This window comes from Aulonocara sp. 'chitande type north' Nkhata Bay, linkage group LG10 (genome assembly GCF_057382095.1).
Source record: "Aulonocara sp. 'chitande type north' Nkhata Bay isolate Kocher_YH1m ecotype deep benthic linkage group LG10, A_spYH_male_GT1.1, whole genome shotgun sequence".
NCBI classification, from domain to species: domain Eukaryota; kingdom Metazoa; phylum Chordata; class Actinopteri; order Cichliformes; family Cichlidae; genus Aulonocara; species Aulonocara sp. 'chitande type north' Nkhata Bay.
Genome location: NC_141353.1, coordinates 35,961,567 through 35,979,748, shown reverse-complemented (window position 1 = coordinate 35,979,748; position 18,182 = coordinate 35,961,567). Strand labels below are relative to the sequence as shown.

The window sequence follows — 18,182 nt, the reverse complement described above, 5'->3', positions numbered from 1 at the left end:
AAAAATTTGAGTTGTGCAGTGTGTGATCTTCTTTTCTTACATGAATAAAAGCAGCCTTGTACACCAAATATTGTAATGCATAGAAATGAGATACAAAAGAAAACGTTTTCAAACAAAGAAGTTCCATAAGATGTAATATACACTTTTATTAAAGAGATCTAGCAAAAGACTGCAGAAACTAAACACAGTTGTCAAATACTAAATCCTTCTGGCCATGCATTGTTATTGCTAATGAGACAGCTCATGAATACTGTAAATCTGAGAACTGCACTGTCCAATGGACTTCCTCTTTTTCTTCACGATGCAGTGTTTGCAGGATAAGAGATAGCACTTCTTCTGCTAAGTAATCCTATTATATTATATTATATTCCTATTGTAATAGGTGATCAGTGCCTGTTGTGGACTGTATGAGTTGGTCTAATGAAAAGCCTTTTTAGTGAGCTGTCATCAGATAGTAGCTGCACTGTCAGATGGACAAGTACTGGTTGTTAGTTAGATATCATCTATACCAGTGGTCCCCAACCTTTTTTGCACCATGGACTGGTTTATGTCCGACAATATTTTCATGGACCGGCCTTTAAGATAAGATAAGATAAGATAAGATAAGAAAACCTTTAATAGTCCCACAGGTAGGAAATAGGGGAAATATACAGCATCAGAAAAATGTATATCTGTATGCCCTTTGCTTCCTTATGATATACAGCAGTAGCTTTAGATGCCTGTTCTCTGTTTAGTGATTTTTTAACATAACAGACATTAGACACTGAAACCATCTTATACATAGTCATCATTGGCACCTACACTGTTTATTCAGTACTGTTTTATAGTTAGAAAATTTCACTTATGATTAAAAAGCACTATGTTTGATAAGCAACATATGGATAATCCATAAAACTGGTTACAGAGATTATACAAATCCACTATTTTTACAATTAAAAATACTAAAATTCACAGATCTGGTTCATTTTCTCACTGCGCAAATTATATATAACGCTATAAACAACCTACTTCCTGACAATATTCTAAAATTGTTTTCTAAAAGGGAACGGGGGATACAATTTGAGGGGGGGAATTAAATTTAAAACATCCCTGCATCCGTACAACACTAGCAAGTTTTTGCATCTCTGTGTGTGGAGTGAAGCTGTGGAATAGACTAAGTAAAGAACTGAAGCAAAGTCCCAGTATGACTCAGTTTAAAAAACGGTTCAAAAATATGGTTTTTGCAAAGTACAGGGAGGAGGTCGGGCTTTGATTGGGTGCTCTCACCCACTACTTTCACAATAGGGATGTATATATAAGTGTGTGTGGGTGCACAAGTATGTTTATTTAAGTATATATATCTGTAAATTTGTATATCTTTGATGTGTTACTGGGATTATTAAAAAAATCTTTTTTAACATGTTCAAACTAAAGATACAATACAATACAATCAAGGATCTTGGTATGAATTACAGATTATCAGTGAAGCTGCCATTCTAGTTGATGAATCTATTAAATTACATACCACACCATTATCCAGAGTTAGAGTTAGAATAGTCAGACAGCCCATGACATCAACGCCAGACATAATCATGATAGATCAGCTCATCTCAGTGCCAGTTCAAATCACTGGATAAGTCAGCTGATACTCTCTTATGCATCCACATGGCAGATCACATATAGGACATGCTCCCTGACTTTCTATGTATGTGCATCAAAGGGTGGGAGAGTTCCAGAGCAGAGCCATGCCGAAAGATACAAATCAGTTGTGGTAAAACTACACCAACAAAGACTGCACTGGAACTGATTGGCTTGGTGCTGTCCTTTGCTGGTCTTTGCCTATTGATTAATCAGTGAGCTACCAGTGCCAGTACTAATATTCCACAAGAGCATTCCTGCAGACCAGAATGAGACTTGGAAAGTTTAAAAGTATTCTGCTGAATCCAGTTCTTTTTACAACTGTTGATCCCCTTAGTTTCCACTCATATCTCATGTGTCTTCAGGACTGTATTCCAATGTTTCTGCTGATGAATATGTATTTTCTTTGCAGGTCAATTCCCCATCTTTGATGAGACCTGGGTCAGTTGAACAGTACAAGAGGGCATTTGCCCGTCAGCGAGCTCGGGACCTGGCCCAGCATGCCGATGTACTGCTCTCTAAAGACAAGGAAATTGCTGCCCTGCAGCAGGAATGCAGAGAGCTGGAGGCTCGGCTGGGTATCACTAAGGTATTTATAACTCATCTCCTGCTGAGTAAATTCATCCAGCCTAGATTGAAATGTGGGCACTAATTTGGCCTCAATTTCTCAGCTGAAAGCTGATTTAAAGTTTTAAGCAGTATTCCATCTACCAACCTCATTGTCACCACTGCCACAAGCCTGCTCTCTGCTGGACAGCATGGGTACTGCTCATCCTAACCTCCTCTTAAGCCCCTGTTGCAAAGGCTGCGTCACTGCTGATGTCTAGATAGATGACATTGCAGGAATAGGCTGTTCTTAATTACCAGTGACTTAAAAGCTTATTCTCTTGAGTGTGAACATCTGTTGGGTTTCATAATACTGGATGTTGCAGGGTTAGCTGTACATTGACATAATAAAAATGTGCTGACTCTTGTGTTTATCGGAAACTGTAGTGGAACATCCATATTCTTTTATTCTTTAATTTAATATTTAGTACCTGCAGGATGCAGTTTGAAAACAACACAAACAACAATAATGTGCTAAACTGAAACTGTTGTCTTGTGGCTGTGTTTAATGGATGTACACACACACACACACATACACACACACATATATATATATGTATATGTGTGTGTGTGTATGTATATATATATATATATATATATATATATATATATATATATATATATATATATATATATATATATATATGTATGTATGTATATATATATATATATGTATATATATATATATATATGTATATATATATATATATATGTATATATATATATATATATGTATATATATATATATGTGTGTGTGTGTGTGTGTGTGTGTGTGTGTGTGTGTGTGTATGCAGGGCTCCCCTATTCCATCTGGTAGAGGGGAATTTGAGAAGCTTTTTAGGGAGTCTCAGAAGGAGGTGCTGCGGCTGCAAAGGCAAGTGTCGGTCACATCATCCAGAAAGCAGCATGACCATATTCCTGACCACGATGCTGCAGAGAAGAGTGGGGAAAATGTGAAGGAGGAAGGGCGAAATAAGGTAAAGTCATTTTCATCACACCAGAAACCATTCAGACTCTGCACTGACCCCTGTTGGTCTTAATCAGCTTTAAAAAGGCAAGTGAACTCTGTTTATGCACATTAAAAGTGAGATAAAATTAGCTATTACAAACAGGCCCCATCATGTAGTTAAATCTAGAAACATTTATGGTCTCAGAGTGTAGTTGGAATTATAGGAATGTAAAACATAACGCTGTGAGTCCCGAAACTCAGGGTTTGTTTATGTTGTCATGGATGTTTTCCAGTGTTATATAATGGCTTGTTGTTGGACTTTATACTAATCTGTCACAGGCCATAATGAGATGATTCCCTCTCTTGAACTTGGGCCTGATCAAAGACACAAAAGTCCTACACTCTGATCTTCTGTGCATTTAATGCTGTTTTCAGTTCTTAGAAACAGCTCTACTCCAGAGGAGGGATGCTCTGGATATTAGTCACTGGCTGGAAAGTATAAAAATACACATATCATCTAGATATAGGAAAAGGTTTCTTAATGCAGCATGTGGATTATTGTAATGGTAAAATTCATTCTTTATCGCTTAACATCTGTAACAGAGAAAAATGTCATTGCTCTGGTCAATTTTAGAGGTACAGTTGCATCCTATCCATGTCATTTAAATGCATACATCTAATAATGTTTCTTTATTTTTTGTAAAATTTTTCACTGCCTGTGGAGTGAAGTAAATTCTCTGCCTGTGGAGCTCAAATGAGAATGCCGATTGTGGTAATCTCTCATTTGTGGGACGCAAACACGCACTGCCAGTGGCACACGCACACCCAGAAAGGGGCCATGTTGTGTGAACTCTAATCCCCTCTAACAACAGAATGGTACAGTCCAGTAATCCGCTCGCTGTTGCTGTGGCAGCGGTGAGAGGGTTTTGGGTGGTAGGTAAGACTCCAGCCGCAGTAAAGACTTTTCTATCTCGCCCTGCTCTGGATAACTAGCAGGCCAAAGGAACCCTTGACGTTGCCACAGATCACACGAAAGGGGTAGGTCATCTTGTGAGTTTTGCTGTCTCTGGGACTTAGTAAGGTCTGTCTCTTGTAGTGCTTCTGGGCTAACTTCATATGTATGTGTGTGCGCTTGAAGCCGTGCAGGACTCAAAGTTGAGACTTGACACTGAAAATGAGTCAGTGTCATGACATATTGGGAGGGTGAGAGAACTGGCTCGAGGCAGCTGGTGTTTCATTTGCGTTAGATATTAAAATCAGCTGCTTATGCTGTTACATGCCCCATCTTACTATTCCGACTTGAGTTGTATCTAAAGGCATTTGTCTTTAAGGACTTATAGCTTTTATTTTTTGCTTTTTTTTTTTAAATATTAATTTCAGTAAATCCTGTCCTAAATCCCACCCTTGTCTATGATGGACTGCCACTTTCTTACAGTGCAGAAAGACGGAGCAAGCGTGAGGCCTAGTCAAGGGCAGCCTGTCAACCCAGTTTTGTAACAGTCATATTCACAGCTTCCAGATGTAGAATTTAGACAGACAGACTTAGTGACATGGTGCTGCAGCGTTTGATTGGTGGACATCGATATGTTCCGTATTAAAAAAGAAAATCAACGGCCAGGCCAATCCATTAAGGTGCTTTTAAAAGAAGTGATCCAGTTACCCGTTTCAGTAGTCGGCAGGGATTACACCAATGTGCTTATGGCATTCAGGGCCTGCTGAATGTGATCTGACCCTGCTTTAGTACGCATGGCCCCAGGGTGTACTTTAATATACATGGACCACATCAGTGTGAAGTGTCCATACCTCATCATGTGAGGCAGGGTGTGAGGAGAGGTGGGCTGTCTGAGCTAGGGCCTGGTCTGATACAAACACAAGAGGCAAACATGCTGTAGTCTCAGCATAAAACAGACGCTAGGTGCGCCTGCTTCCTTCATCAGGTCATTTATTGGTAAATGACTTACATGACTGTGTTTACACATCCTGTAGGATTTGAGTATTTACTTAACTAATTTAATTTTCGTTCTTGACTTTATTTAGGGACTCTTTTTTTATTTAAACAGTCATTACTTGATTCACCTCAGTTTGAATGTGCAGTTGGATAAGACAGTGTTTCTGATTTCTGCAGGGTCAGACAAACACTACCACTTGACAAGCGCTTGATCAGTTATACATCTATGTTGCATGTAAGCTTGGCCTTGAATGTATTAAAAATGGTAGATGGAATTCAAAATCTTTTTTTGACATTACTGATGAAAAGAGAAAGGATAAGGTTGCATTGTGCTTGATTAATGATACATTCAACCTCTCAGGCTCACTGCATAGCTATTTCCATGTGTTATCCAGAAGGATTCAACTTAAAAGTTTCTAAATAACTAAATTATCAAGCATCCAGTTGAAATCTGTAGATGACAGAGGTTGGAGTATTAGTCTAACTGATGTTCACAGCCTGTGGCTGTTAAAGAGAAGTAATTTAACCACTGTCTTGAAGTAACAAAAAACTCCTGACTTGGATCTGGATATTTTCTAATATCTTCTTTCTACAAATATGGAAGCTCCTTATTCTAAACTGAAGTTCAGTCCGCTTGGATTATTGATCTCATATTTAATTAGACTTTTCACAGAGAGTCGGACCCCTGAAATTGTAGACATTATCAAAGGATGATTTTACTAGAGCATATGACCATTTATGATCTGCTAGTCTGTGTTATATTGAGTTTGTTTTCCCAACTGGCTCAGATAAAAACAGAGAATGTGTAACATCAGCGTTTTATTGCGGATAGCTGATATGACTACTTGCAGCAGAGATAATGTGTGCTCACTAAATGTGGGACATAACTACCCAAAGTTTTTACTTTTCAAATTTAAATTGGGCAGATGCAAACCACTGCATCTTAAAATTGGACTAGTTTGTCACCCAGAAACTCCAAGCCATGTATTTGATATAATTTCTTGCAGATGTGTTAAAAAACCCTCTAGAGAGAAATTTCCTATAGGTAACTCACATCATGCCCTGATTTGATTTACTCTGTCTCTCAATGAAATATCCAGCCATAAATTTAAATAAATAAAAGTGGCTTAAGATAAGTAGCATTTCTTCGCTTAGGTGGTTGGATTGAAAAAACTGACGATTCTTTCCTTCACTTGTTTAAGTAAATACGATGCTCAGAGGGGTTTTTTATTTTTGTTTTTTGTTGCAGGATTTACTTTTGATATTTTTTCAAACTAAATTCAGTGTTTCTCAGTTAAACAAGTGAGAATTCTCATGTATTTAATTGGAATAAAGGGCTAGAACACCTGTTATGTAATACTTACCAGGTATAATTAATACTGTTGCGTGGGTACCGCCTGCCTCTGACAAAGCATTTCATAATCATCATCATCATATGGGAAAAACCCCACAATAACACAGTAAAGAGAGCATTAATGTCTAGGGTTTGTCTCTAATTAAGTTATAGTTTTGCTGCTGTATATAGGCCAAGATGCAAAGACTCCCTGGGCTGAGTTGACCTATCCTCTTAATTGTCTGTATAATAGAGACCGAAACTCAACACCATATCTAAGCAAAATCTCTAAAACAAGAACAGCCTGTTAGGTCATAGTAAGTTTTGTTAGGTTAGTGTGTTGGCATATAAACCTTTGAAATGATTCATAATATCCTAAGCTGTGCTCTAATGCTCTCTGTCAGTCTGACAGCCGCTTTATTCCCCACAACAGTGCATAAATGTGGCATTATGTAATATTCGCCTCTCTGTGCTCATTCGCCAAAACCATGTCAGAATTATATCACACATCGCATGAACTCTTATTATATTTGCTTTGAACCATCATCTCTTTAGATAAAGGCTTGCTCTTTTAGGGAGCTTGACCTGTATTTTAAAAATAATGTAAACCTCCTGATTTATCACTGTAAACAACATTTTTTTCATGAAAACACCGCAAACACAGTCACTACTTTTGATAAAGTGTGTTGTTTAATAATGAAAGAGTAGAGTTCAGGTATGTAGCATGCAAGCACAAGTGGACTATTATGTTAAAAAAAAGTTGATAGAAGAGTTAGAGTGTACCTCACCCACCATGCTGTATGGCTGCCAGGTTGTAGCAGAAACTCCACACACTTATTAAGCCAACCCACTGAATGGGCGTGTACTCCTGCAAGCTAATTACAAATGACAAGAAGACTGACTAGTTTAATTATGTCAGACCAGTTACAAAGATGGGAATTTTGCCAGGATGATGGGATCATCTAGCCTGTCCTCACTTGAGAGGGTCATGATGGGATGTTAAATGACCACCAAAAGGAACAAGGCGAACAAAAAACAGCAGCGAGCCTATTTAAAGCCCTCTTTCCTGGGCACTTTTTTTGACCGGGGGCCAATGGATTTAGTGCCTCCTGCTGGCCTTTCGTCACCACTACTAACACCATCTGGCCTTGTATCCAACAGATAAACCAGGGGTGGCTTTGCTTAACTTCACAGGCATGCCACTGATTAGATTCTGTCACAATGACTTTTGAACCCCATAGTCTGTATCCACCGTGCAGCCTGAACGGCTTCTTTAAAAAAAAATAAAAGGTGGGGGAAACTAATAGTGTGGTGTCAGAATGCTATTTTCATGCTGCAGATGATGGTGTTGATGCTGTGAAATGAGTATCTTGATGTCTAGTATCCAGTAGAGAGAATCAGCTGCTTTATACAAAAAAGAGCTGTCTCCAGTTTAGAACACTTATTCCGTTACTGGCATGTTGTTTTTAGTGACAGCTTGTGTTTTCTAAAAATAATGTTGACTGCATACAGCTGCCAGAAGACAATACTTCTAGTCATTCAAGGCGAAGGTCCTATCATAATCTTGTCATAGTTCTTAGTGAAACTACAACAGGAACGCTTCTGTTCATGATGGACGAGTCTGGAGATCATTTGGTTTCAGTTTTAGCTCACTTTCTTTGTTATCGTATGCAGCGGTTGTGGGCAAGAGTCACCCTTATCTCATTTGAATAGTTTCTTAACATAATAAGGTCCAAGAGCATCTTCATCTTGTGAATATACTACCACATCATTCTTCTCTAGAGACAGCTGATGCAAACTTTGCACAAATCAAAAGCAAAAACACTTTTTTTCAAACAGAATCTTACACACACACACACACACACACACACACACACACACATATATATATATATAAAGAGAGAGAGAGATATATGGTATAGATCTTACTGTTTTTTGTGGCTGTAAATGTTTTTCATACAGCATATGAATTCCTGAAGTAGTCTGCTGATCCCCAGGTGAATCCTATCTTAAACTGGTGCGTCTAATGTCTATAGTAATAGTCTTCCAGTGTAAAAGCAAAGAGATTGTAAAGGAGAGATCCCTTTTGCTGCACGTGGCAGAGCGCCTTTGATCCTGTTATTGGGTCCTGGCCTTGGCTACACTAGCACAGTTCTCTAGGCATAAGTAGGTTTGCTCTAAAATTAGATACTGATTCCCAACTCTTAACCTTTAACCAGTGTTAGCCTGTCCCCCCCACCTGGATATTCATTAGAAGGATCATACAGTGTATGAGGATAAATATGTGACTGTTTCAGAAGTGTAACCTGCTGTGAAACAGTCCAGTCATTGCACGCAGCCTAATTAGATAGGACAGCCTTCCCGCTAGTGTGTTCTAGTCTTGTTGGAAGCCAGAGGGAATCCCCCTGGATTACTCATTGATTGTAGATGGAACACTGGGAAGGAGGCTTGTTAATAATCCCTGTTTCACAGTGGGGGATGCGAGTGTAAAGGTTACTTAACAGTTGACAGTTATACATTTGCTCCCCATTCTGTAGCTGTGTCAGAACTGTATTTTTTCTTCTTCTTTTTCTATTTTTTTACTTTTACATGTAAAGTGAATGATTCCTCCTGTCTCTCAGGTTGTAGGAGAGACCCCGTGTGTGGTATTAGATGAAGCTCCATCCAGGTCTGAGAGAGCTCCCGGAGAAGAGGAGTCGGGGCTGCGAGTGACGCCCATACTGGGCCTTAGCCCGCCCCCCTCCCATAAGGAGGAAAACACAGAGAAGCAGCATCTACAGTTTCTGGTAAGTGAAGAGGACTGTAGTTTTCATTTCCCTTTTCTCAGACCAATCATTACACTGTAAATTAAGGGACACTTTACTCCACCAGCAAGCCTTTTCTGTTGCAAATGTCAGTTTACTGTCTTAATGAAGATGGGAAATCTTAACAAAGCAGTTTGTATTTAATAACCTGCTAAATATTCATCATGTTCAAATGCTATGTGCATAATAGAGCTGCTTGCTGATATTTAAGAGTTAGTAATACAGACTGTTATTAGATGTCACCTGAATGGCTTTCAAGTCATTCCCTGTCTCCAAAGTCATTCTTACACACCTCCCTTTGGCTAAATCTACATATTGAGTGTAATTATAGGGAGGGTTCTATGTTTGTATTTTTATTTGAAACTGAAGCAAGGATATCAGTGCTGTGACTGAGCTGACTTCCACTGAAGGAAAATTTACAGTCAGATTTGTTATGTAATGCTGGGATTATTTTGATCTTGTCCTTTGGAAAAGTAGCACATCACCCTTTCTGATGCTTCAAGTAGGATACAAAGCATAAATAGACCTTATTTCCTTCAGCTCTGCATTTTTTCTCAGAATAAAAAATGCAACATATTGGACAAAAAACATCAGATAAGTTACATGTGATATATCAGGAACAGCTGAAGGCAATTTCATTACCTTTGACACAAACATTTACTTTAATTCAACAATAAACTGATTATATTCTGTTGGTCAGTGGTCAAGATTTGCCTCACAAAACAAATCACATTTGGATGGAAACTGAATTGATGACACAAATCTTTTTTGTCCATTGATTAAATTCTTTTAAATTCATATATGTAAGTAAAGTGCAACTTGGCTGAGTTGAGTTCAGTTCACTCGTTTTCTCCACAGTGTTTTGTTTGACAAATAGCTGGTGAAGCCTTACCCCATACATAACTAGTTTCTTCATAAAGTGACTATTAGTCCAAGGAGGAAGTGGTATCTTGGCAGTGGAATATATCATAACAGCAGAGTAAACACTGAGATTGATCAGAAGGTGATCACCATGCAGGTAATATTTTTAGCTTTACTAGTGACAACAGTCAGATCACTGCTTTAGTCCAGACTGAAATATCTCGACAGATATGGAAAGGAGTGCTTTGGAATTTTCCATTGATATTGATCTTGTCCAGAGAATGAATTCCTTAGTTTGTTTTCATCTAGCTTCATCATTAAGTCATAATCTTAATTTGCTTAATGCTTTGATTTGTCACCAAATATCGCCAAAACAGATGGCAGTACTCTCAGGCTGAGCTGTTCTTTGTGTTTAGTGCAAATGTTAGCATGCTAGCACTAGCACTGTCATTGAGTGCATGTTGGCATGCTAATGTAGCACTGTCATAAGTGCACTACTGTGCATTAAGAAGAACACACAGGCCTGCTTGGATGGTAGCAGATTTTGTTTTAAAGAGAATTTAATCTTTAGCCTGCAGGCCTGTAGATCCTGTTTGACTATGAAGTATTTGCATACAATTAATAACACATTGGCCGTAGGTCCTCCTTAAATGCTGAATTTCCTTCATTATCATCATCATCATCTTCTGTGTCAATTACTGGTGCAGATATCTTTATTTGTTTAGAAGGTAAATACCTGGGCTGTAAGCTCTTTTACTCTCTGGTTTATGTTGTTTTTTTATGATTGGTTTTATTGTACTGACTTTGGTGGTGATGTATTGTATTGCTATTCAAGTGTGTGTGTGTGTGTGTGTGTGTGTGTGTGTTATATTTGTGGGGACGAACAGCCCTTATGGAGACCAAAATTCCAGTCCCCTCAAGTCTGAAGGCATTTTTGAGACTCAAAATGTGGTTTTAGTGACAGGGTTACAAGTGGGTTATGGTTATGGTAAGGGTAAGTGGCTAGGGAAAGCATTATGTCAATTAGATGTCCCCACAAGATATGATTACATGACATGTGTGATTGTTTGTTTTGTTTGTGGAGGTCACTTGTGCATGTGTCACGTGTTCACACAAGTGACAAACTTTACTTCACTTTACCTTTTAATATGTCAGTATACCAACATTCCTTAAGTGCTGCATGGATTGTTCTGCCATTCATCAGAGAACATTTTTAAACCTGCTATCTGCTACCTTTTTGAAAATATGTCATTGATAAGCTATTGGTTTAAAGTTGGGTAACATTCCTGTCCCTGTGATGGTTTTCACTCTTTTCTTCTTTGGGAAGCCTCGTGTGATTATCAGCCTGGACTATTCCTCCTCAGCCAGAAGACTGAGGATGACAAAGAGTCATCTTTGTCAGCCAACATTTGGCTATAATGTTTACATTCAGCTCAACTGTTATTGCACACTCATCTCAGAGTGTTAATGGCAGGACTGTGCATTCACTGTGTTTGTCCTGACTCGAACAATTTCATCTTAGTCTCAGCTGAACCAAGGAGGTGCTTCCAGGTTTCACCGGACTTCTTTTCGTGTTGTTTAGCAAAGTTTAAACATTGCAGTTGTGTGCCATAGAGCAAACAAGCCTTTCTTTTCTTGGAGACTGTCTTAGGAGGCTGATGTGACAGAAACTCAGATTTCATTGATAATTCCTCTTCCAAACTGTTCTGTGCCATTCAAGAAGACAAGGCCTTTGAAGATATTTTTTGTTTTTGAAGCCATTCAGACTTAGATGCCATCTGATGGTTGCAGGGCTGCAGTCGGCACCAGTAACAGCCTTAATTTGGGTCGAGGATTGTCCAGTGTCTTGACAGACAGGCAATTGGATCCTCTTGCTCAGTGCTGTTGAAATTTTTTGGGGTCTTCCACTTTACTTTTTTGTTCCATAACCCTCAGGATCATTTAAGAAATTCCAAATGACTGTCTTACTGCATCTCACCTCAGCAGCAATGGCGCGCTGCGAGAGACCCTACTTATACAGTTCAACAACCTGACCACGTTCAAAAAGGGAAAGGCTTTTTGAACGTGTGACTACCTGACGTGACTACCTGACAGAAAATGACAATGAATCCACATTTTTGCACAGATTAGGCATGTGGTCCTAACCCATATGGAAAAGAAATAGTAAAAACTTATATGATTTACTCATGAAAGTGGCCACTTTCTCATCACTTTCATATATTGTTTTAGTAAGTATCCAAAACATACAAGTTTCATTTATATAATTTTTCAAGGGATCTTGTGATGGACTGAGTTGAAAAACAGGAGTCCCAGGAATTATTAGAAAAATATAGTTTCCATTTATTTAACCCCCAAAAATTATATTCACAAGAGTAATAAATGTTGAGCTCATAAAAGAGGTCAAAGAAACAAAACTGAACTCCAGCAACAACTGCAAACTTAACAGACCAAATGACTGCTCAAACATACATAATTGACCTAAACATGAAATGACATACAAGGGTATATATAATGGCTGATCAGACCATTGTGACACATGAGGGGGTAACAAACAAACACAATCATAAATCACAAACAATGCAGTACAATCTAGTTTGTTAATAAACTAAACACTAAAGAAGAAAATCAAAAAACCCCATTAAACCCTAAATATTTAATTAAATACAAATACTTTGTTTTTAAAGTAAAGAAAACACATTCCCCCCTTCAGCAGGAAGTGGTGGTGTAGTCCAATTATCTTCCTTCATATTTAATGGTTTCAAACCCTGGCTACCATCTTTTGTCCAGCAACTCCCAGGGATGATGGCAGGTAAGAAATAAAAAGACAAAGGTTAGTCAGAAAGCAAAGAAATGAAGTAGTATGAATACATAAGTAAACTAAATGTGCGTGCTTACAAATAGAACCAATGTATCCAAACCAATCAATAAAGTTATTGGCAACTAAAATATATTACTATGTTCAAATGAAGAATGAAAATACAAAAGTTACCGACTTTAGAGTGTGGCCACGGGTTTGGCCATCACAGATCTTTATCTGTTTTCACTCTTGTATGCTTTTCATACAAGTTTCACACAAGACAGATACAAACTTTATAAGATTTATATATATCTTTTCCATATGGGAAACTTTTGATCAGCTGTAAAACAGCCAGTTTCATTCAATAAATTGCATGCTCAAAAAATGTTTTCTCTCACTCCCATTTCTTCTTGTTGCATGTTGAAGCCCTACTTTGAACATTGTTAAGATGCAACCATGCAAAATATGATTTTATTTTGCCATTTTTCAACTGGTCTTAAACTTTTGATTGGGACTGTACAAAAAAAGCAATAAGTATCATATTATGTTATGAGTTGTGTTATCCTAATAAGATAATTAACAGTGAAATAAGATAGATGTTGGGTCCATGTTTTACAAAACTTTATTTTCTTCCCCCTTATTGTCAAATTGATCCTTGAACTTTAGATGAAGTGACCTCTGCACAGGAAAGAATTTTTGTGATCTTTCTAGTTTAACAGAGTGACACAGGCAACTTAATCTGTTTTGATCAGGTAACATTCTCTGAAAGGATGATCTTGCTAATATCATTATTTTTAGAGTGAAAAAGGACCCCGTGCTGAAGAATAAATTCCCCTCCTTGTCACATTGTTGCATCTGTTTTTCAAAATAAAAGTCTTGTTTTCTTCATATTTATAATGTGTGGCATAGCTGTTTTAAATATTCTAATGGAAGTTACAAAGGAACAAAAGTGTGAATCAAAGGATACCTGCGGTAGTCTTCACCATGGAGACAAGACATTTAGTGTGACAATGAAGCTCAGTGAGAAATGTTTTTGTAATGTGACCATGTTGTATTTGAATTCCACACAGTACAATCAGATGTGGTAGTTTAGCTTCCCAGCTGTAATGTGACTGTTAATCAGGCCTTCAAAAGAACGCAACTCAAACACAATCAAGAAAATCAGAGCACAGGTTGTAGTTTAATTATCTTTATTGTCTTGCTGTGTCATCCCTGGTGAGAGTACAGTGTCTCTTCCAGTCAGCTGCTGGTGGTCTGCAATTAGCCTCTGTCCTGTAGCTCCCACATCACAAACACAGGGGTAATGCTTGATTGAGGTCCTGGAGCCACAGTGAAATAAGCTGATTTCTCCTATGCTGCTCCTGCATGTAAGCTGCATTTAGAATAATTAAAGGATGCTAAGCTTTGTAATGCCTCATTGCTGTCCTGTCAGAGGTCACTATGGAAACTGCAAGGATTGTATCCCATTTTGCAAAATGTACATGATGCAAATGATTCCTATTTATTGTTATGTTTTTGTATGATATATTATGTGCATTTTGAGAGTTTTAGTTTAAAGCCTGACCTGAGTTTCCAAATTAAAGATTAAGTGTAACTATCCTTGTTTTTTCTCTTGTTTCAGGAAAGTGAACTGAGCAAGAAAAGAAAAGAATGTGAAAATCTTGAGCATGAAGTAAAGAAGCGACAGAAGAGATGTCTGGATTTGGTAAGTGAACCTTGTGCTCCATTGTTTCCTTCTGTCATACTCTCTTTAAAGCACAGCTGCGATGGACATAATGACAGCAGAGGGGTAGACGTGGATTTCCGCATGTTTGTATGAGTGTGGTTTTGTGTTTTTCTGGAACAGGAGAGCCAGCTTGAGGATGAGCGAGGCAAAAATGAGCAACTAAAGGAGGAGGCAGATCTCCTCAGGAGGAAGGCACAGCTGCTCGACCAGGTCGGTGACGCTGCTCGAGATATATAGGTTTTATTTTGTGTATAAAAATCATGTTTTTGGTCATCATCACTGACAGTTGTGATAACCAATCTTAATGCTATGATGGGATAACCTGCTGCTATTTCCCAGACTCGGGCTGAGAATGAGGAGCTGAGGGAAGATCTCTCTGAAGTGACCGCTCAACGCAATTCAGTTCTCGAGGAGAACCAGAGACTCCGTGCCAAACTGGAGAACCTAGAGCAGGTCCTAAAGGTACTATCTGAGTCAGATGCTTGGTGCGCTATTGTCAGTTTTGCTCCTTAGTGTCCCTGCTGATAAACTCTTTTCCTTCTGAACAGCATATGCGAGAGGTCGCCGAGCGAAGGCAGCAGCTGGAATTGGAACATGAGCAAGCACTGGCTATCCTTAAGTTCAAACAGGATGAAATCAAAAGGTTACAGCGGGTAAGAAATACAGCCTTGAGTTTTGGGGGTTTTTTTTGGTTTCGATCTTGCTAAAGTCATGCTCTCATAGCCTGTGGGTTACTTTCAGTGTAGTTAAGAAAAATGGGGCACTTTGTCCAGCAGGGGGCAACCTTTGGGCACCAATAAAGAATTTTATCAGTGCTGCTTGCTATGCTGTGAAAGTGAATTTTATGATGAAAGTTTACCGTGAATTGAATGTTTTTTTTAATCATCAGGCTCAGTTATTCGCCAAGAGGGAGCATGAAGGAGTGGTTCAGATGCTGGAGGTGAGTGTATGTGACACTATTATGTCTGCACGGGGAAGCACAAAAGCAAGTAAAACAACTCTGTGCCAGACCACGCTTTTGTACTGCCAGACTGCATAGCCCTGAGGTGCTTTCAAGCATTTAGGAGGACTTAGGATCAAATCCAAAGCTGGCAGTGTCCCACAAAAGAGTGAAGCATTAAAGAGTAACAAGAAAAAATGTCTCTATGTGACATACACTAATGTATTCCTTTCAGCTTAAATTCACTGAATAAAGTGTTTCTGTCTTTTAAAACAGAGCAAAATTCTCACCAGGTTTTTAGTAGGTTTAAAGACATTTCATTCTTTTTTTAGTAGGTCAAAAGACGATTCATTCTTCTAAAGAAGCCTGGAATTATAATTTACTGGAATCTTTATTCTTATCTAAACACCTGGCTGAGAAGCTGTGGCAGAAAGTACTTATATTTTTGTAGCTCTAGTAGGCCTGAAAACCGTTTGAACAGATGGCTCTTCTGCTGCTTTGTGACGTTTGTGCTTGCTCTCTGTGTCAGCGTAAGAATTCAAAATGAATCCAGATAGCAGATGACAGTTGAAATCCCCCTGCCTCTGATTGGCTGCTGATGCTGAACATTAAAAAAAAAGAAACTAAAAAAGGAGGGAAAAAATCAAAAATGTCATCATCCACAGTTGATGACTTTACATTCCTGTTGTCTGTGTTCCTTATTTCTCACGGTTCATTTTGCTGCGAGAGTTTGTTACTTAAAGCAGTGTGTATTTTATTTTAGGAGTTGACTCAGCTCGTGTTGCGGAGAGAGCTGGTAGAGTATAGTTGCTCTGTTTTCAAAATGCCTAGTTTCCTTCCTCTTGGCTGTGTTTCTCTCACTTTCTGTCTGTATTTAAACCAAAGCATCACAGGAGAAAGTCTCTTTCCCTCCCAAGAGCCCATGTTTTACTTGCCAACAAAACACCCGGCCTTACTCACTCTGTTAAAAAACAGTTTTTGCTAGATTATGAGGCGTGTGTGTGTGTGTGTGTGTGTGTGTGGGTGTGTGTGGGCTGCTATGGGCTGAGAGACATTCTAGTGATTCTGGCTTGTGAGCGGATTTCCTTGCTGACCTGGACTCTGACTGCTGTGTTTCTACTCTATTAATATTTAATTTAGTCTTTTCCAGTTTCAGTGCTTCACACACATGCATTTGCATCTTTTCTTTGTGCTTTGTGCCTTTTTTGCTAAGCAGAGTACACTGGACTGCATGCAGGTATTTCTTGAACCTCGTGTTCAAGAGCTTTTTATCTTCTCCTCAACAGGACCTCCACCCAGCCCTGGTCCTTAGAACCACCAAAACCCCAGTTGCTTTTATTTAGTTCCTTGAAATTGATGGAACTCTATTCAACATTAATTAGTGTAAAACAGCCCCTCAGAAATGCTTCACTTGTGAACAGTTGCTCATCTGAGGCTGTTGCGTTTCTCTTTTATTTATTTATTTTTTTTATGGTTACCGATTTGCATTTAAATCAGGTCATTCATATGGGGTGTAGGGTTAGGGGTTAGTGTATGTGTATAACACATTTATCACTCCCAGCTGCACTGACAGCACTTACTACAATTATCGGGTTGTTTAATCTTATTCCATGTACGCAAATAGTCTCATTGCCATTTAGATTAGATTAGATAAAACTTTATTAATCCCTCGGGTGGGTTCCTCCGGGAAATTTGGTAAATTTCTGATAGTATTCATCTGAGGTTTTACAAATGATTTGCGTCAGTGTTTTAATACTCATTACCCCCCAGCTCAGTGCAGCTAGATAAGAATCGACTACAGGCTTTGCGTAGGTGAGCACTAACAGGAAATGTTGTTCAGACACTTTCGTGTGAAGGCTTTTGTCAGATCAGCCTGCCAGGAAACTCCCACCGCAACCGGAAGTGAAATCAGCTACATTTAGAAACCCAGTAAGACAGAAGCAAGTAGTGTTCTGCCAAATTACCCCGCTGTCATAAAAGTGATTGCAAGCCGAGTGTTAAATGGAAGCAACATGTAACACCTCATAAATACTTTACTCCAGTTTCCCCTCCCCCTTTGCCTGCCTCCCTTTTTCCTTTCCATTTACCCAGCCAGTCTTTGTCATTTGTCTTTGCAGATTCTAACAAATGATGTAGGGACTTGTAACATTGTCTGTCTTGCAGAAACCCATATTTGCGTTGTGGATTACGTTATTTCATGCATTCATTTGTGTTTGCCACATTTTGTTGTCCTATTTGTCCATCTTTCAAAACAGTCATAAACATAAGAAATCAGATGTATCAAAAGTAAATGGCCTGCATTTGTATAGCGCTTTAATTAGTCCCTAAGGACCCCAAAGCGCTTCACACTACATTCAGTCATTCACCCATTCACACACACATTCACACACTGGTGGCCCTAATCATAAAAAGCTTTTCCATAGTTTCTAAGGAAATTGATTTAATTGCATTGAAGGTTTCTGCAGGACACTGACGGTGATAGATTGCTGATTAAAAGGAAAAATCCACCTTACCGCTCACATCCCAACATTCACACACTGTACTGCTAACTTAGGCAAAGCTCATTCGCTTGTAGACATCAGGTTAAAGTGTGTCCAGAAG

At 38.7% G+C, this 18,182-nt stretch overlaps 1 protein-coding gene across 4 annotated transcripts in view; it reads left to right on the top strand.

The window, feature by feature from the left end:
- The window catches only part of tspoap1 (TSPO associated protein 1), a 77,865-nt gene that overhangs the window by 37,696 nt on the left and 21,987 nt on the right, over positions 1-18,182 (top strand). For all 4 annotated transcript variants that reach the window (XM_086309741.1, XM_086309743.1, XM_086309742.1 and 1 more), the window contains 9 exons: positions 2,030-2,206; positions 3,018-3,200; positions 9,075-9,239; positions 14,537-14,620; positions 14,762-14,851; positions 14,981-15,103; positions 15,190-15,294; positions 15,531-15,581; positions 16,345-16,377. In XM_086309741.1, the coding sequence (XP_086165867.1) occupies positions 2,030-2,206; positions 3,018-3,200; positions 9,075-9,239; positions 14,537-14,620; positions 14,762-14,851; positions 14,981-15,103; positions 15,190-15,294; positions 15,531-15,581; positions 16,345-16,377 (1,011 nt within the window). The remainder of the gene's footprint in view (positions 1-2,029; positions 2,207-3,017; positions 3,201-9,074; positions 9,240-14,536; positions 14,621-14,761; positions 14,852-14,980; positions 15,104-15,189; positions 15,295-15,530; positions 15,582-16,344; positions 16,378-18,182) is intronic.